The sequence below is a fragment of the Heterodontus francisci genome, chromosome 33 (genome assembly GCF_036365525.1).
Source record: "Heterodontus francisci isolate sHetFra1 chromosome 33, sHetFra1.hap1, whole genome shotgun sequence".
Classification (NCBI taxonomy): Eukaryota; Metazoa; Chordata; class Chondrichthyes; order Heterodontiformes; family Heterodontidae; genus Heterodontus; species Heterodontus francisci.
The window spans coordinates 23,487,602-23,503,692 of NC_090403.1; the positions used below are offsets into that span (position 1 = coordinate 23,487,602).

General features: G+C 41.7%; 1 protein-coding gene across 2 annotated transcripts in view; it reads right to left on the reverse strand.

Annotated features, from left to right (window-relative positions):
* Positions 1-16,091, reverse strand: part of LOC137348053 (vesicle-fusing ATPase) — a 315,973-nt gene that overhangs the window by 177,826 nt on the left and 122,056 nt on the right. For both annotated transcript variants that reach the window (XM_068013170.1, XM_068013171.1), the window contains exons 5-7: positions 13,537-13,703; positions 11,222-11,329; positions 8,201-8,276 (exon numbers count right to left, since the gene is read on the reverse strand). In XM_068013170.1, coding sequence (XP_067869271.1) covers positions 8,201-8,276; positions 11,222-11,329; positions 13,537-13,703 — 351 coding nt within the window. The remainder of the gene's footprint in view (positions 1-8,200; positions 8,277-11,221; positions 11,330-13,536; positions 13,704-16,091) is intronic.

Sequence of the window (16,091 nt, forward strand, 5' to 3'; positions counted from 1 at the left end):
TTATTGAAATTTATTACATCAACTACCCTGGGCATCCATTCTTTTCATTCTATTCACAAAAAGGACTACCAATACTGAGATGTCTGATGAAATTTTCTATTTTCATAAGATTATTGAATAGAGCCACACAGGAGGCCATTCAATCCATCATGCTTGTGCCGACTCTTTGAAATGTATCCAATTAGTGCCACTCGCATGTTCTTTCCCCACTTAGTTTTAAATGCATATCCAATTCCCTTCTGAAAATTGCTGTTGAACCTGCTTCCACCACCCTTTCAGCCAGTGCACTCCAATTCATAATAACTCACCGCATAAAAAGAAAATACTCAACTCTTTTCCAATTATATTAAATCCATGTCCTCTGGTTTCCGACCCGCCAACCAGTGAAAAGTTACTCTGTACTTATTCTTTAAAAAAGAAAGCTCCACCAATAGTTCAGTTGGTAATGTCAGCATATAACTAAGTCATACACATTAAAATCCCTCAAGTTTCTAACTCCGGTCTGAGCTGAATTAGCTCATCTCAACAAAAGCAGCAGTTGGGATGTAGCATCAGGCCTAAGGGGGGGACAAAATCAGTCAGGTTTCCCATTCCTGATCATGATCCAGTGACTCCAACCGAAGTGAATGCATTTGGACATCTCAAGGACTGGTTTAAACTTTGGCGCAATGTTCTCCATGATCAAAAAGACCACCAACGTTCAAAACATCTAGACTTGCTTAAACCATTTGGGCACGCATGGGATTGTATCCCTACTGGATTCTACGACTTCAGGAATGAAGGGGAGGGAAGACTGGGACCAATTATGGGACAACTATTTGAAGTTTAAAAAAAAACTGTTTCTCATAACATCAGAACTGCAATGACAAAGTCGGCACAGGTGGACATGGAGGACAAGTCTACAATTTGATAAATGGACATAATCTACACTAAAATTACTCAGTGGTTGTACGAATGCCAGAAACTCCACAAGACAAAGCACTGGATTTCATGAGGTTTGAACACCAAGTATTACTTTAACAAGTGCAGAGCTCATGTGTACATCGCACTACAAGACTTTACAGAGCAGCAATTATCCAATCTAAGTTTCCATTAACTGCTCCACAGATCTGCCACTCTTGCGAGCTGAATTCTGTATAACCAGTCACAAATCTGGCTGTAGCATCATGTGGTTGAATGCACAGCAGCTGCAACACCACACCCAGAAGGTACAGAGAGGGGTCGCTCCCAGTTATTATACTGGTGAAAAGTTACATTTCACATTACAGGCAAAAACAAACATGATTTACCAACAGTTGCTGCAAATATAGGCTTACTCAAGAAAGTGTGAGAGAGTTCAACCTACCCCCAACAAGCCATTGCTGGTCTCTGCCAATCTTTTCATCCATTAGCCTTTCACATGCAATCATGTTCACGAGTCAATAGATTTGAATATTGCAATGGACACTGCTCACTAGAAAAAAAGATCAGTGACCTCTGCACACTGCTCTGCCCAATTGTCATCTGATCTTAATTACTCTAGTTGTAGTCCCATTTCCAAAGATGGACCTGTGCACATCTGATTTTCAAAACTGGGCATGGTTGTACTGGGGAACATAGAAACAGGAGCAGGCCCTCCAACCACTTGACCCTGTTCCATCATTAAATCAGATTAAAGCTGATCTGTTTAACTCCATTTACCCACCTTAGACCCTAATCTGACAAAAATCCATCAATCTTAATTTTGAAATTTTCAATTGACCTAGCTTCAGCAGCTTTTTGGGGAAGGGGCTAGTGTAGTTTACACAAACTCTGATCCACCTGAGGTGCCATATAACAGCACCTTGTGCAAGGCAAAGGAGACACAATCCAATGCTGGTTCACAGGAAATATGCTCCAACTGAACCTGGATTATAGAGGTAGAGCTTGTTAGTGATGAGGCTGATTGTTACCAGAAAATAAAAGGAAGGGACAGAATGTGTGAAAGTCATATTGCACCAAGGAATCGTACAACAGTAGGGAAATTGGATAATAGAACAAACTTAAAGGCTTTGTATCTGAATGCATGAAGCATTCGGAATAAAATAAACGAGTTAACAGCGAAATAGTGACAAATGGGTACAATTTAGTGATGATTACGGAGACGTGGTTGCAGGGAAACCAGGTTTGGAAATTGAATATCCAAGGGTACTCAGTATTGCGGAAGCATAGGCAGGAAGGAAAAGGAGGTGGTGCAGCTTTGTTAGTAAAGGAAGAGATCAGTGCTGCAGTGAGAAATGATATAGGCACTGGAGATCAAGACATAGAATCAGTCTGGGTAGAAATAAGAAATAGCAAAAAAGAAGTCCCTGGTGGGAGTAATCTATAGGTCAGTAGTTCCGCAGTGGGGCACAGTTTCAACCAGGAAATACTGGGGGCTTGTAAAAAAGGTACAGCAATAATCATGGGTGATTTTAATATGCATATAGACTGGATTAATCAAATTGGCAAGGGTAGCCTGGAGGGAGAGTTCACTCAATGTATTAGAGATTGCTTTTTGGAGCAATATGTTGTGGAACCAACCAGGGAGCAGGTTATTCTAGATTTGGTGTTGTGTAATGAGTGGGATTAATGATCTCAGTTAAGGATCCTCTAGGAAAGAGTGGTCATAGCACGCTAGAATTTCAAATTCAGATTGAGGGTGAGAAACTAGAGTCCCACAGTAGCGTTCTTGAGTTAAACAAAGGTAATTACATAGGCATGAGGACAGATTTGGCCCTAGTGGACTGGGCAGGAAGACTAAAAGGTAGGACAGTTGATGAGCAGTGGCAGATCTTTGAGATATTCAATTCCGCCCAACTAAAAGATATTCCAGACAGGAAGAAAGACTGAGGGGGGAAAAAAATATCCATGGCTAAGCAAGGAAGTTAAGGATAATAAAGACAAAAACTAAGGCATACCATATTGCAAAGGCCAGTGACAGGCTGAAGATTGGGAAACTTTTAAAGATCAGCAAAGGGTTACTAAAAAAGTAACAGCAGAAGGTAAATTATGAAAGAAAACTAGCGCAAAATATAAAAACAGATAGCAAAAGCTTCTACAATTACATAAAAGGGAAGAGTGTAGCCAAAATGAATGTTGGTCCCTTGGATGATGAGACTGGGGGGTTAACAGAGGGGAACACAGAAATGGTGGACACACAAACAGTATTTTGCCTCAGTTTTCACGATGGAGGACACCAGTACCATTCCAACAGTAACAGGTAATGCAGAGGTTATAGAAAGGGAGGAACTTAGAACAATCAGTAGGGAAAAAGTGCTGAGCAAAGTGAAGGCAGACAAGTCCCCAGGGCCTGATGGCCTACATCCTAGGGTCTTAAAGCAAGTGACAGCGGAAATAGTGGATCCATTGGTAATAGTATTCCAAAATTCCCTGGATGCGGGAAAGATTCCAGTGGATTACAAAAAAAGCTAATATAATGCCCTTATTCAAAAAGGGAGGGAGGCAGAAAGTAGGAAACTATAGACCACTTAGCTTAACATCGGTCATTGGGAAATTGTTAGAATCCATTATAAAGGAAGTAATAACAGGACATTTAGAAAGTCAAACGCAATCCATCAGAGTCAGCATGGTTTTGAGAAGGGCAAGTAGTGTTTGACTAATTTGCGAGAGTTCTTCGAAGCTGTAACAAGCAAAGTGGATAATGGGGATCCTGTAGATGTTGCATATCTGGACTTCCAGAAGGCATTTGATAAGGTGCCGCACAAAAGGTTAATACAGAAGTTAAGATCACATGGGGTTGGGGGCAATTTATTAGCTTGGATAGAGGATTGGCTAACCAACAGAAAACAGTCGGAATAAATGGGTCTGTTTCTGATTGGCAAGGTGTAACTAGTGGGGTGCCACAGGGTTTGGGCCTTGGGCCCCAACAACTTACAATCCATATTCATGACTTGGATGCAGGGATAGAAAGTACTATAGCCAAATTTGGCTAATGACACTAAAATAGGTAGGATAGTAAATTGCAATAAACAAATAAGAAATTTACAAATGGATATGGATAGGTTAGGTGAATGGGCCAAAATTTGGCCGATGGCATTTAATGTGGACAAGTGAGAGGTTATCAATTTTGGTCGGAATAGAAAGGCAAATTATCTAAATGGAGAGAAACTTCAAAGTGATTAGGTGCAGAGGGATCTGGTGTCCTCGTGCATGAATTGCAGACAACTAGCATGCAGGTACAGCACGTAACAAGGAAGGCAAATGGAATTTTGGCATTTATTGCTGAAGGAATAGAGTATAAAGGTAGGGCAGTGTTGCTGCAACTGTACAAGGCATTAGTGAGACCACACGTGGCGTATTGCGTACAGTTTTGGTCCCTTTATTTGAGGAGGGATGTAGTTGCATTGGAGGCAGTTCAGAGGAGGTTCACTAGATTGATTCCAGAGATGAGAGGTTTGTCTTGAGAGATTGAGCAGTTTAGGCCTTTACTCTCTAGAGTAGAGAAGAATGAGAGATCTAATTGAGGTATACATGATGATTAAGGGGATTGACAACGTAGACGTAGAGAGAATGTTTCCTCTTGTGGGGCAATCTAGAACGAGAGGTCATAGTTTTAGGATAAGGGGTAGCAGATTTAAAACAGAGGAGAAATTACTTCTCTGAAAGGGTCGTAAGTCTGTGGAATTCACTAGTCCAGAGTGCGGTGGATGCCTTGACACGGAGTAAATTTGAGGAGATAGACAAATTTTTAGTTAGCAATGGGTTGAAGGGTTATGGAGAACAGGCAAGAAACTGGAGTGGAGGCCGAGATGAGATCAGCCATGATAGTATTGAATGGCAGAGCAGGCTCGAGGGGCTGAATAGCCAAATCCTAGTTCTTATGTTATAAGAAGTGTGCAACTGATTATGGGAGTAAGACATCCGCTGTTGAAGAACTGCAATTAATAACTCAATTGTGCAAGTCTGGGTATCATTGCACATTAAATTTTAGGCAGCTAATGCCATTGGAGATTGTTTCACTATAGAAACATACCACACATTTGTGCCAATTAGAGCCAAAGAAGAACCATTTTGCAAGTCCACCATGGAGTAACCTGACTGGGCTCCCTCAAGGCAAGGAGTACAGGGACTGGATCCTGGGGAGCAGGAGGAGATGGAGGGCATCTAATCCCTCAAGGAGTGGGCAAAAACATATGACTTATCCTATTCAAATATGATGTGGCCAGAAGATATGTCCCCCTCCAATTAGGGGTAGGCAGCCTTTAGTGAATGAGTTTTTCCAAAATGTCAGTACTTCTTGCTCCATCAGTTTTGCCTGCGAATCCCACAGTCCATGAGGCTTGGTTTCGCAGTGTTAGCATTGTTGGATAAGTTTACATCACCAACAGATGGATCGAGAGCATTTGACCTCCACCCAGGCCTCAAGGACCATGGAGTTCAACCTGGTGAAACTGATGCAGCAAGAATCAAGAAACTAGCATTGTAGGTAGCACTGGGTCTAGGTTGGAGCAGCATACAGTTTCACCCAATGATGGGGAGAGAAGGAACAAAAATATCAACTAGCCGGAAAGAACACAGCCAAAGCGCTTTGTGATAATGGTGCTACGTTGTACAGTTGACAAAATTTAATTACTTGAAGGATTAAACTTAGCTGCTCAGCATTTCATAAACAAGCAGGGAGAAAGGAAGTTTCACTGATTTAAATAACAGCACTTTGAATTATAATGGCCACAATAAATGCTGTGAGCAGAACTGCGTAATGCACTGTTTCGTTTCACACATCAAGCTGCTTTACTTGATTTAGAAACCTGTAACATTCATTGCTGGATTGCTGCTTGTTGGAAACTTCAAATTGCACAATTGAAGCCAATTTCATTCCGTGGAACGTACTTAGAATTCTAACGGAAGTAACACTGGGCTCTCAAACAGTAGTATTAATCCTCGCACAAGAGATACCAGCCATGACTAGACTGAAACTGCTTCTTCTAATTATGTTCAAGGAAAAGCCATTATTGCTTTGCTTAGTTCTGCTTGCTGTGAAATTCATTTAAAGATTGCTTTTTGGTAAAGATGAGGTTTTGAATTTACTTCATGGAGGCAGAGTCCCTGGAACAACCAAGACAGTCTGTTATGAAAACAAACAGCAATTTGCATTTTAATGTAGGAAAAAACCTCAGTGGTTGCATGAGAGTTTCCCTAAGAGCGTCTGGGAAACATGGTTGAAAGCTGTAACAATGATAGTGGGGAGAGATAAAAGAATGCACAAAAATGCAGAGCAGAAAGAGCAGAGATTGACAGCATGGGTACACAGCTAGAGGGGATTGTGAAAGCAGGGTGGAGCGAAGCAGTGGATGGATTTTCAGGTGAGTATTTTTGCTGTGGAGAAACAGAACCAATGGAGCTCAGCAGGAGCAGAGCGATAGTTCAGAGAGATGTAAAGTAGGGTAATGCACAGCTGCCAAAAGCTTGGATCACTTGACATTCATTTAGGGCGTAGCCAATGACTGGTGAGGCTGTTGGGAAAAATTGCATCTGGAATCAATGACATGGAGGAGGGTTTCAGCACCCAGAAATAGCAAGGTCAATTTTTCAAAAAGATACAAGCAAGTGATCAGCTGAACATGAGGTTTGTAGCTCAGTTCAGGCGTCAAGCAGGGCACCGAGGTGGTGCATCATTGGGTTGAGCTTTAAACATCCAGCAAAGAACGGAAGGGGGCATGGAGAGCCAACTCAAGGAGCCAAACAGGATGCCTTTGGTCTTGGCCACGCTAAGATGCAGAAAAGTTTGCCTCACCAGAGATGTCGGAAGACATCCAGTCACACAACACAACAGTTAAGGAATCAAAGTTGGCAGTGAGTAGATAAAACTGGGCATTGGTTTGCAAATGGAAACTGAGGCAGGTAACCAATGGCCAACATATAGAGAAGCAATAGTAGGGGTCCAAGGAAGTTTGACATGACCATGCAGGTATGGCAGTAGAGTTATTGCTAAAGGTAGAAGAGCTATGTTGCATCTTTTGAGGGCAGTATCACATAAATGAGCCACAAAGGATAATCCACATCTGTAAGATACACGCAGTAAGTCACCAGGCTTCAACAGCATCTCCCATACCCACCACCTTGGAGTACAAGGGCAGCAGGCACATGAGAACAAATCAACCTGCAAGTTCTCCAAGTCACACAAAATGCTGACTTAGAAATATATTGCCATTCCTTTATCTTCATAAAATCCTGCAACTGCCTACCTAACAGCACTGTGGGCATTACTTCACCACATGGACTGAGCAGTTTAAGGCAGCAGCTCAGCACCAGCTTCTCAAAGGCAATTAGGGATGGGCAATAAATGCTGGCCTTGCCAGCAACATCCATATCCTGTGAATGAATAAAAATGGTGGGAGGGTGGGGAGGCAGTGGCGCAGTGGTAATGTCACTGGACTAGTAATCCAGGGTCCAGTCTAATGCTCTGGGTACACTGGTTCGAATCCCACCCACGGCAAATGGTGAAATTTGAACTCAATCAATAAATCTGGAATTAAGAAGCTAGTCTAATGGTGACCATGAAACCATTGTCGATTGTTGTAAAAACCCATCTGGTTCACTAAGGTGCTTTAGGGAAGGAAATCTACCATCCTTATCTAGTCTGGCCTACTGACTCCAGACCCACAGCAATGTGGTTGACTCATAAATGCCCTCTGAAATAGCCCAGCAATACAATATTTGCTTCATCACAAACAACTGCAAAGTAGATCAGTTACCTGTATTTTCAATAAGTTAATTTTTAGTAAGACACTATTTACAATGTAATAACTTTGCGGTATCAATCCTACTTTTGGGAATTTCTCTTGACAAATCATCTCACTCAGTTGATTAAGAGCAACTTAAGGCTGTGTCACTGAATCAGTTGTATTTTCCTTGTTGAGACAAAGGCAGGGAGTTGAGAACAAACAGAAGGAAAGAATGTATGCGAGATAAACAGCACAAGCATCAAAAGAGGCAAGAAGGAAAAGGAGAAATTCGAGGATGAGGAAAGCAAAGTGCAACGACAGTTTTTCAGCTTTCAGTATCCTTACTTAAAAAAAAATGTAAAATTTTAAGTACTACTGAATCAGTTTGTTTTAGATTTATCAATTTTATATTGCACTGTGAGCCAGGAGCAAATTATGGCTTAAAATTTAAAAAAAAAACAACTTTACATCATTGGCTCCAGCAAAACTGAAACACAAGATTCGGAAATACTCACCGATGAGAGTCAGAGACGAGCTATCTGACTTTTCAAATATAACCTGGGAATTAGCTATGGCCAGGCCAAGATCGATCTGGGTTAACAAAACAAAACAGATAAATTACACACCATAGTATGACCTGAGAGCTAGGTTGTTAACAGTAATGCAGTCTAGGGGTGTCACCGTCTATTTTTCTCTGTTGACATCCCTTTTCCTTCGTCTGTCTTGCCCAATACCTGCAGACAAGAATGAGTGCGCATAGTGTGGCACATTCTCGCACCCTACCACAATCCCCACCTTCTTCCCCCACCCCACTCACTCTTCAGTAGATAGCAAACAAAGCACAGAGGCTACTTAGGCATAACGCTTTCTTCTGATGTTTCCTTCCAAGGCAGGTCACAGCTCCACTAAAAATGGGTCAAATTGTTAATAGTGCAGCGGGACCAACCTGTGACCATCTCTACTTTGCAACACCTTATTTCAGCATTTTACAGTACAGCAACAGCGAGAATCATAGAATTAAGCAATTAACGGGAACAGGCTCCTCCATAAACATCCCTATCCTCAATGATGCTGGAGCCCAGCATGAGTGCAAACGACGTGGCTGAAGCGTTTGCAACCAACTTCAGCCAGAAACAGCGAATGGATGATCCTTCTCTGCCTCCTCCTGAGGTCCCCACCATTATAGATACCAGTCTTCAGCCAATTCAATTCAATTCACTCCACACAATATCAAGAAACTGCTGGGGTTAACATCCCACTGCAGCGCGAAAGTGATGTGCTCCAGAATTAGGCGTGTCTCCTGCCGAAATGTTCCAGTATAGCTACAACACTGGCATCTACACAATGTGGAAAATTGCCCAGGCATGCCCTGTTCACAAAAACAACAGGACAACTGCTATCAGCACACGCTCAAACAAAAAGATGGTAGCGCTTTTGATGACTCCTTCCAAGTGGTACTTTCTCACCAAAATGACTGTCCTTGACATTAAGGCCATATTTGACAGTCATAGCTGCCTGACTGGGCGTGCAGCTGGTCGTGAGAGAACCATCACAAAGAAATAATCTACTTCACATCAATTTCTCCAATCTACCCGTCATAGATACATCTGTTCATGACTATGTTGGTAGGAGTGACAACCACACAGCCTGTGTGGAGATCCACGTCCTGACTCCACCCAATCATCAGGAAAGTAATGGAAGGAGTTGCCAACAGTGCTATCAGGCAGCCACAACTGACTCAGCAATGCTCAGTCTGGGCTCCACCAGAATCACTCGGCTCCAGACCTCACTGCAACTATGTTGCAAGCCCAGGCACAAGAGCTGAATTCTGCAGGTGAGTGAGATTGCCTCTGACATCAAGCCAGCAATGAGAGCATGGCACCAGGAAACACTGAAGTCAATGGGGATCAGGGGAAAACTCTCCAGTGGCTGGAATCATAGTGAGCACAAAGGACATGGTTATTGGAGGCCAATCATCTCAACCCCAGAGCATCATTGCAGATGTTTTTTGGGACAGCATCCGAAGTCGAACCATCTTCAGCTGCTGCAGCAATGACCTTCCCTCCATTATAAGATCAGAAGTGGGGACATTCAGTTCCATTCGCAACTCCAGATAATGAAGCAGTCTGTGTCTACATGCTGCAAGACCTGACAACCACCCAAGCTTGGGGTGATGTGGCAAATAACATTTGCACCACATATGCCAGGCAATGTCTATTGTCAATGACACCCAGGATGTTGATGGGGGTTCGGAAATGGCAATGCCGTCGAATGTCATAGGGAGGTGGTTAGAATCTTGCTGGAGATGAAGAAATTAAAATGTACAGAAAGAGTTTTGCAAATATTTCTCCTTACTGCACACCTCCATCTGTCATTATTGCATGGCAGTGATTTGCAACATGCCTTTTGAGATACCACTATAGAAATATGATGCAGTAGGCAGTGAGACAAAAACACAAATGATAAAGGCAAGCCTCATTCAGTCCTTCAGCTGTGATAGGACTGTAAATTGTGTTCCCTGCAGCAGTTTCTTCAGCTTTACATTTCTTTACAATCACTTGGTTAACAATAACAGCTAAAAAGTGCCATCAGGAAACAGGAGTGCTTCCTCTCTATAATCTAGCAGGCAGGAGACAAGCTGAACATCCACTTGAAGAGACAGTATTGAATAAGCTTGGCATTACAAGATTAGAAAGGTTCGGATAAACAATCCTTTTGCCCTTTTGCCATCATCCTTCTAGAATGCCATCCCTGTTGCTTCCCCATTGCAATGTTAACTTTCACCTTGACATTCAGGCCTTGATGTCTCATCAAAATGTCATCACCTCATCAATAAATCACTCCTTCAGAACAGCATAGTGTCAGCTAATTTTATGCACCTTTGTCTTCATTGGGGTTCAGACCCACAACCTTCTGACCCAGAGGTGACAGTACTGTCAAGCTGATGACCCTAAAGTACTAAGCAAAGCAGATGTAGTGACTGTTCACAATCGCTTATGAATTACTGGTTTGAGACATCCAGCTGAAGATATTGCAACAACACATATCCTCCATTTATATCACTGCCTTCTGAATAGAATGACAATTAATAGCTGAAGGCTAATGGAGTTCACCTAACAAAACCAATGTAACAAATCCTATTACAGCAGCAACAGATTCTTTACAGGTGCCTGTTAAACCCGAGAGCTTATACAAATTCAACTCTTTCGTTTCAGAACAGAATATCATTTATTGAACAAAACGCAAAAGATAGCCATGCTTGAAATCTGAAAACAAAAAAGAAAATGCTGGAAACACTTAGCGGGTCATCCCGCATTTGTGGACAGAAAAGCTGAGTTAATGTGCAGTTTCTATTCAAAATTGGACCAAGTTTTGTCCTAGGGTCAGTATCCAGGACCATTAAGTGATTATTTCTCTCCATAGATGCTGCCTGACCTGTTGAGTGTTTCCAACCTTTTCTATTTTGCTCCCTTTTATTAAAAAGGTGGTTTTCACAGTATATAGTTTAAAATAAAAGTTAACGTTAAAACTTCTACCTTCTGCCGCTTGCCAGAAGCTTGCTCTCCCTTCAGAATGCTGGGGTCCATAGCTTCAATGTCCTTCACCATTAACCCGAAGAGTTTATCATTAAAACTGAACACAAGCTAAGGAGCAAAGGAAGGAACAGGAGAAGTTATTCATCTTAAATCATCAACTACAATTTCCAAACCTTATCCTGGTGTTTTAGTAGATGTTATGCATGCTATTTCCATGCTTTGTCATCAGCAAAGATTGCTCAGTTCAATTTCCTTAGAACTAGCACCAGTTTTCAAATATTCATGTGAACCCAGTTTGATGGCCCAAAGGACCCCTAAACACACCAGCTACATCAAACTCAGTGATCTTCAGAATATCAGATACCCAATAAATTGTAAGAGCGCATATCATCAGATACCTGGTTACTGTGAAGGATTATGGTCAAGGATTAACTGGTTGCTTGTTCATTTGCCTTGACGTACATCAAGTTAACAGCATTTTACAGGGCATACACCTGACATTATAGTAAGAAATTCTGCTCAATGTATTTTTTGTTATAATCAGACAAGAACCATGCAGACCTCTTGTTAAGGACTTCTTTGCTAAGAAAAAAGACAAAATAATATACTGAAAGGGAAAAGAAACTTCACGTTTTATCAGTCAAATTTTGGTCATCTTAGTGCAACTGCAAATCTCTGACCAAGCAGGGAGATGATGAGATCCAACACCAACATGCAAAGCCACACGATAGTCATCGGGAAAATGCAGGAATCGGAGTATTATTAAGGAAGTCTTAACAATGCGCTTAGAAAAGCATGGTATGATCTGAACATGTTAACAGTTTTACTGAACTGAAATCCTGTTTGACAAATTTATTAGAGTTTTTTGAGGATGTAACTAGTAGGGTAGATAAAGGGGAACCAGTAGATGTAGAATACCTGGATTTCCAAAAGGCATTCGATAACGTGCCACACGAAAGGTTATTAGGCAAGGTAAGGGCTGGAGTTGAGGGCAATATATTAGAGTGAATAGACGACTGGTTAACAGACAGGAAGCAACGAGTGGGCATAAATGGGGCATTTTCAAGTTGGCAGGCAGTCAATAGTGGAATGCCGCAAGGATCAGTGCGGGGCCTCAGCTATTACAATCTATATTAATGACTTAGATGAAGAGAGAGTATTGTATCCAAGTTTAATGATACAAAGCTCGGTGGAAAGGTAAGCTGTGGGGAGGGAATAGAGGCTGCAAAGAGATTTAGACAGGTTAAGTGAATGGGCAACAAGATGGTAGATGGAGTATAATGTAGGGAAGTGTGAAGTTATGCACTTAGGTTTTAAGAATAGAAAAGCAGAATTTTTTTTTTTTTTAAAAAGGCGTGAAACTGCTAAGTGATGTTCAAAGAGATGTGGGCGTGCTTGTACAAGGAACACAAAGTTAACATGCAGGTGCTGCAAGCAATTAGAGGGCAAATGGCATGTTGTCCTTTATTGCATGGGGTTTGGAGTACAGAAATAGAGAAGTATTGCTACAATTGTAAAGGGTTTTGGTGAGACCACATCTAGAGTACTGAGTGCAGTTTTGGTCTCCACATTTAAGAAAGGATATACTGCATTGGAGGCAGTACAGCAAAGGTTCACTAAACTGGTCACTGGGATGAAGGGGTTATCCTATGATAAGAGGCTAAGTAAATTGGGCCTGTATTCTCTGGAGTTAAGAATGAGCGGTGATCTCATTAAAACACAAGACTCTGAAGGGGCCAGATAGGATAGACAGATTATTTCCGCTGGTCGGGGAATCTAAAACGTGGGGACAGAGTCTCAGGATAAGGGACCAATCGTTTAGGACTGAGATGAGGAGAAATTACTTCAAAGGATTGTGAATCTTTGGAATTCTCTACCTCAGAGGGTTGTGGATGTTTCATTCTTGAATACATTTAAGTCTGGGATAGACAGATTTTTGGTCTCTCAGGGAATCATGGGGTATGGCTAACTGGCAGGAAAGTGGATTTGAAGCCCAAGATCAGCCATGATAGTTTTGAATGGTGCAGCAGGCTCAACAGGCCATACGGTCTACTCCTGCTCTTATTTCTTGTGTTGTGTACTAGGGCAGCCTTCCCAAAGTTAGATAAGGGTATGTCTGAAAAACTCATTTGGAAGGCTTCATTGCCTTCCACATTCAAGCTGCAAAAGGCACCCAACAGAAGGGCTAGCAACAAGCAAATAACAGGTTTTTTTAAAAAACATATCACTGAGGTTTGCCAAGTCATTTCTGTTTAGGCAATCGAACAGTCACCAAATATAAAAAGCACACATTTCACTCGAGACATGACCCGTACCTGCTGGCCTGCAGAAAAGGCTTGGTTGTTGAACTGCTGAATGAACTCTGCTGCCATTTTGTCAGTGTCATATGGGTTTGAATCCACACTCTTTTTCTGTAGGAAGTCAATCTCAATCATCATGGTTCCAATACATTGTTTTGTTTTGTCAAAGCCATAGGGGGATACTGCAGAAAGAATGGAGCAGAAAACATTGGAGGTCAAGAGGTCACGCTTCACCAATTTTTCCTCAAAATAGGGACAGAATTGCCCATGCCACAGAGATTTTCTGAAATTCAGTGTCTGAGATTTATTTGAGGCCATTTAGCTCTACATTGGGTTAGTGTCTGGTGTGGTCTGCATTCTTAGCTGTCTCATCTCTCCAACATGCCATTAAAAATAGAAAATGTGTAAATACCCCAACTAGAAATAGAAACAAAATATTTTAAACAGTATTAACTGTCAGAGATTGCATGAATCCATGGAACAACACTTACTCAGTACTGCATTCCTAAATTGATCAAGTCCTGGAGATTTTGAACATACAACATTCTGACACTACTTGGTTCGGTTAGGAGAATTCATCTCTGACATCACAAGTGAAGGCATTGATGAGTGTTTTAGCAGCATAGGAACTCTGACTTACGCAAGGGGATACATTTTAAATATGCAAAAAATCGGTCTTGGTATGCACTGGATTGGTCAGCTCTGGATCAAAGAGAATGCTGATGTTAAGCACCACCTGTTCAAATTAAGTGAGCAGGCCATACACTGGTGTCCTGTAGGTACTAGTGGGAATCAAGAAGGATAACTGATTCCGTTGACGAGCTGACTGACATTTCAATTTATCCATGGACTTAAAGGTGAACAAGTAGGTGGACAGTATGGCGACAGGTGAGGTTAAATGGGAAGGCCAAGGAGTAGAGGTGAATGTCATCACCATACACATTAGCTAACCATTATTTCTAGATGCCCCAAAGGGGTAACATATAAAACGATAGGTGGACAGAGCAAAGAACCTTAAGGTATCTCACAGGTGACTTGCAAATATGGAGGATAAAAGTGTGACTGAAATAGGACGCGAGGAACCAGGAAAGTATGCCATGAAGATAGAGATGCAGTGGAGGAGAACGGAGTGTCCAAGGTGACAAAGAGGTTAAGGAGAACATGTCAGTCAGTCAAGACATGACATTCCTGGTGGTTAACCAGTGCAGATTAAAAACTAGACAACAGACTCAAACGGAATGTTGAGAGGTGGACAGAGTTTGGACACACAGCCAACCTTCTTTCTCCTGACACAGCCCCCCACCATGAAAAATCTGTGCCCCGGAAGATGAACCTGTGGGGCAGAGTCATTTAGTGTAAAAAGGACATTCTTGAGTTAATAGACCTTACTTGCTGTTTGTCCCACTTTTGAGAGAGTTCAAAGCTTTTAAACACATGTTAAGAAAGCTTGTAGGACTGAGCTGCTAGGTCAGGCTGTAGCAGCACTATATAGAGAGCCTGCAATTGGATATTGCCAGCACATGCAGTATTTCTGTTGTTCTAACATTGCTGTCAGTCTCAATAAATTTTATTATTTGCAAATATGGAGCAAATGTCTCTGTAAATAAGTGTTAAAACATCAAGCTGTTCAGAGTTATCAAAAGCAGGCCTGAAGGGACCACATGGGAAGACAGGGTACCACTTTCTATAGAATTGTTCTTTTTAAATTGGATGGCATTACTTTCAACACACAAGAGGTTAAAAAGACTAAAAGGAAGATGTTAACCCCACATTGCATGAGTGCAGCAATACTACGCACAAACTAAAGACCGTTCCTCTCATTACATCAGATTGACTACTAGTTCACCCTTACCCGAAATTCCACCAGATGCTAAAGCAGAAAGTATGGAAACCGACTTCTTAGGCAAGTTTCCAAGTGGAGCAATTAGAACTGACATGTCATCGTAGCTAATGGCACAAGAAGTCAACAGTTTTAGCCACTTGACCCAGCTAGTCAACCCACACCTGCTGAAACCTCAAGGTATGGTTTCTTATATAAGCATAATCATTGAGTACGTCATGCAATAAAACAGATCACTATATTACTAGTCAATTTTTTATAGACCATGTACCAACTCAATTTCTTATGCCCTCAATTACCACCTGGCCTAGTGGCGCATCCGTAATTAAAAAAGGTGGCTCAGTTGGCTGCTCGTATTTTCATTACAAGTTAAGAACACACTTGCATTTATATACTTCAAATTCTTAGGATATACCAAAATGCTTCACAAGCAATTAATTACTTTTGAATTGGAGCCAGTGTTTCATTTGTAGGAAAATGCACAGCCAATGTGCACACAGCAAGGTCCCACAAGCAGCGAGAAGATGGATTGCTAGCTGGCTTTAAGATGTAAAGCAGAGAGTGGGAGTAAAGGGTACTTAGTCAGAGTGGCAGAAGGTGGGAAGTACTCTTCCACAAGGTCAGCACTGGAACCACTGCTATTTACAATTTACGTGAATAATTTGGACTTGGAAATCAAAAACAATTTCTAAATTTGCAGATGACACAACAAATGGAGGTCGGGCGTGGT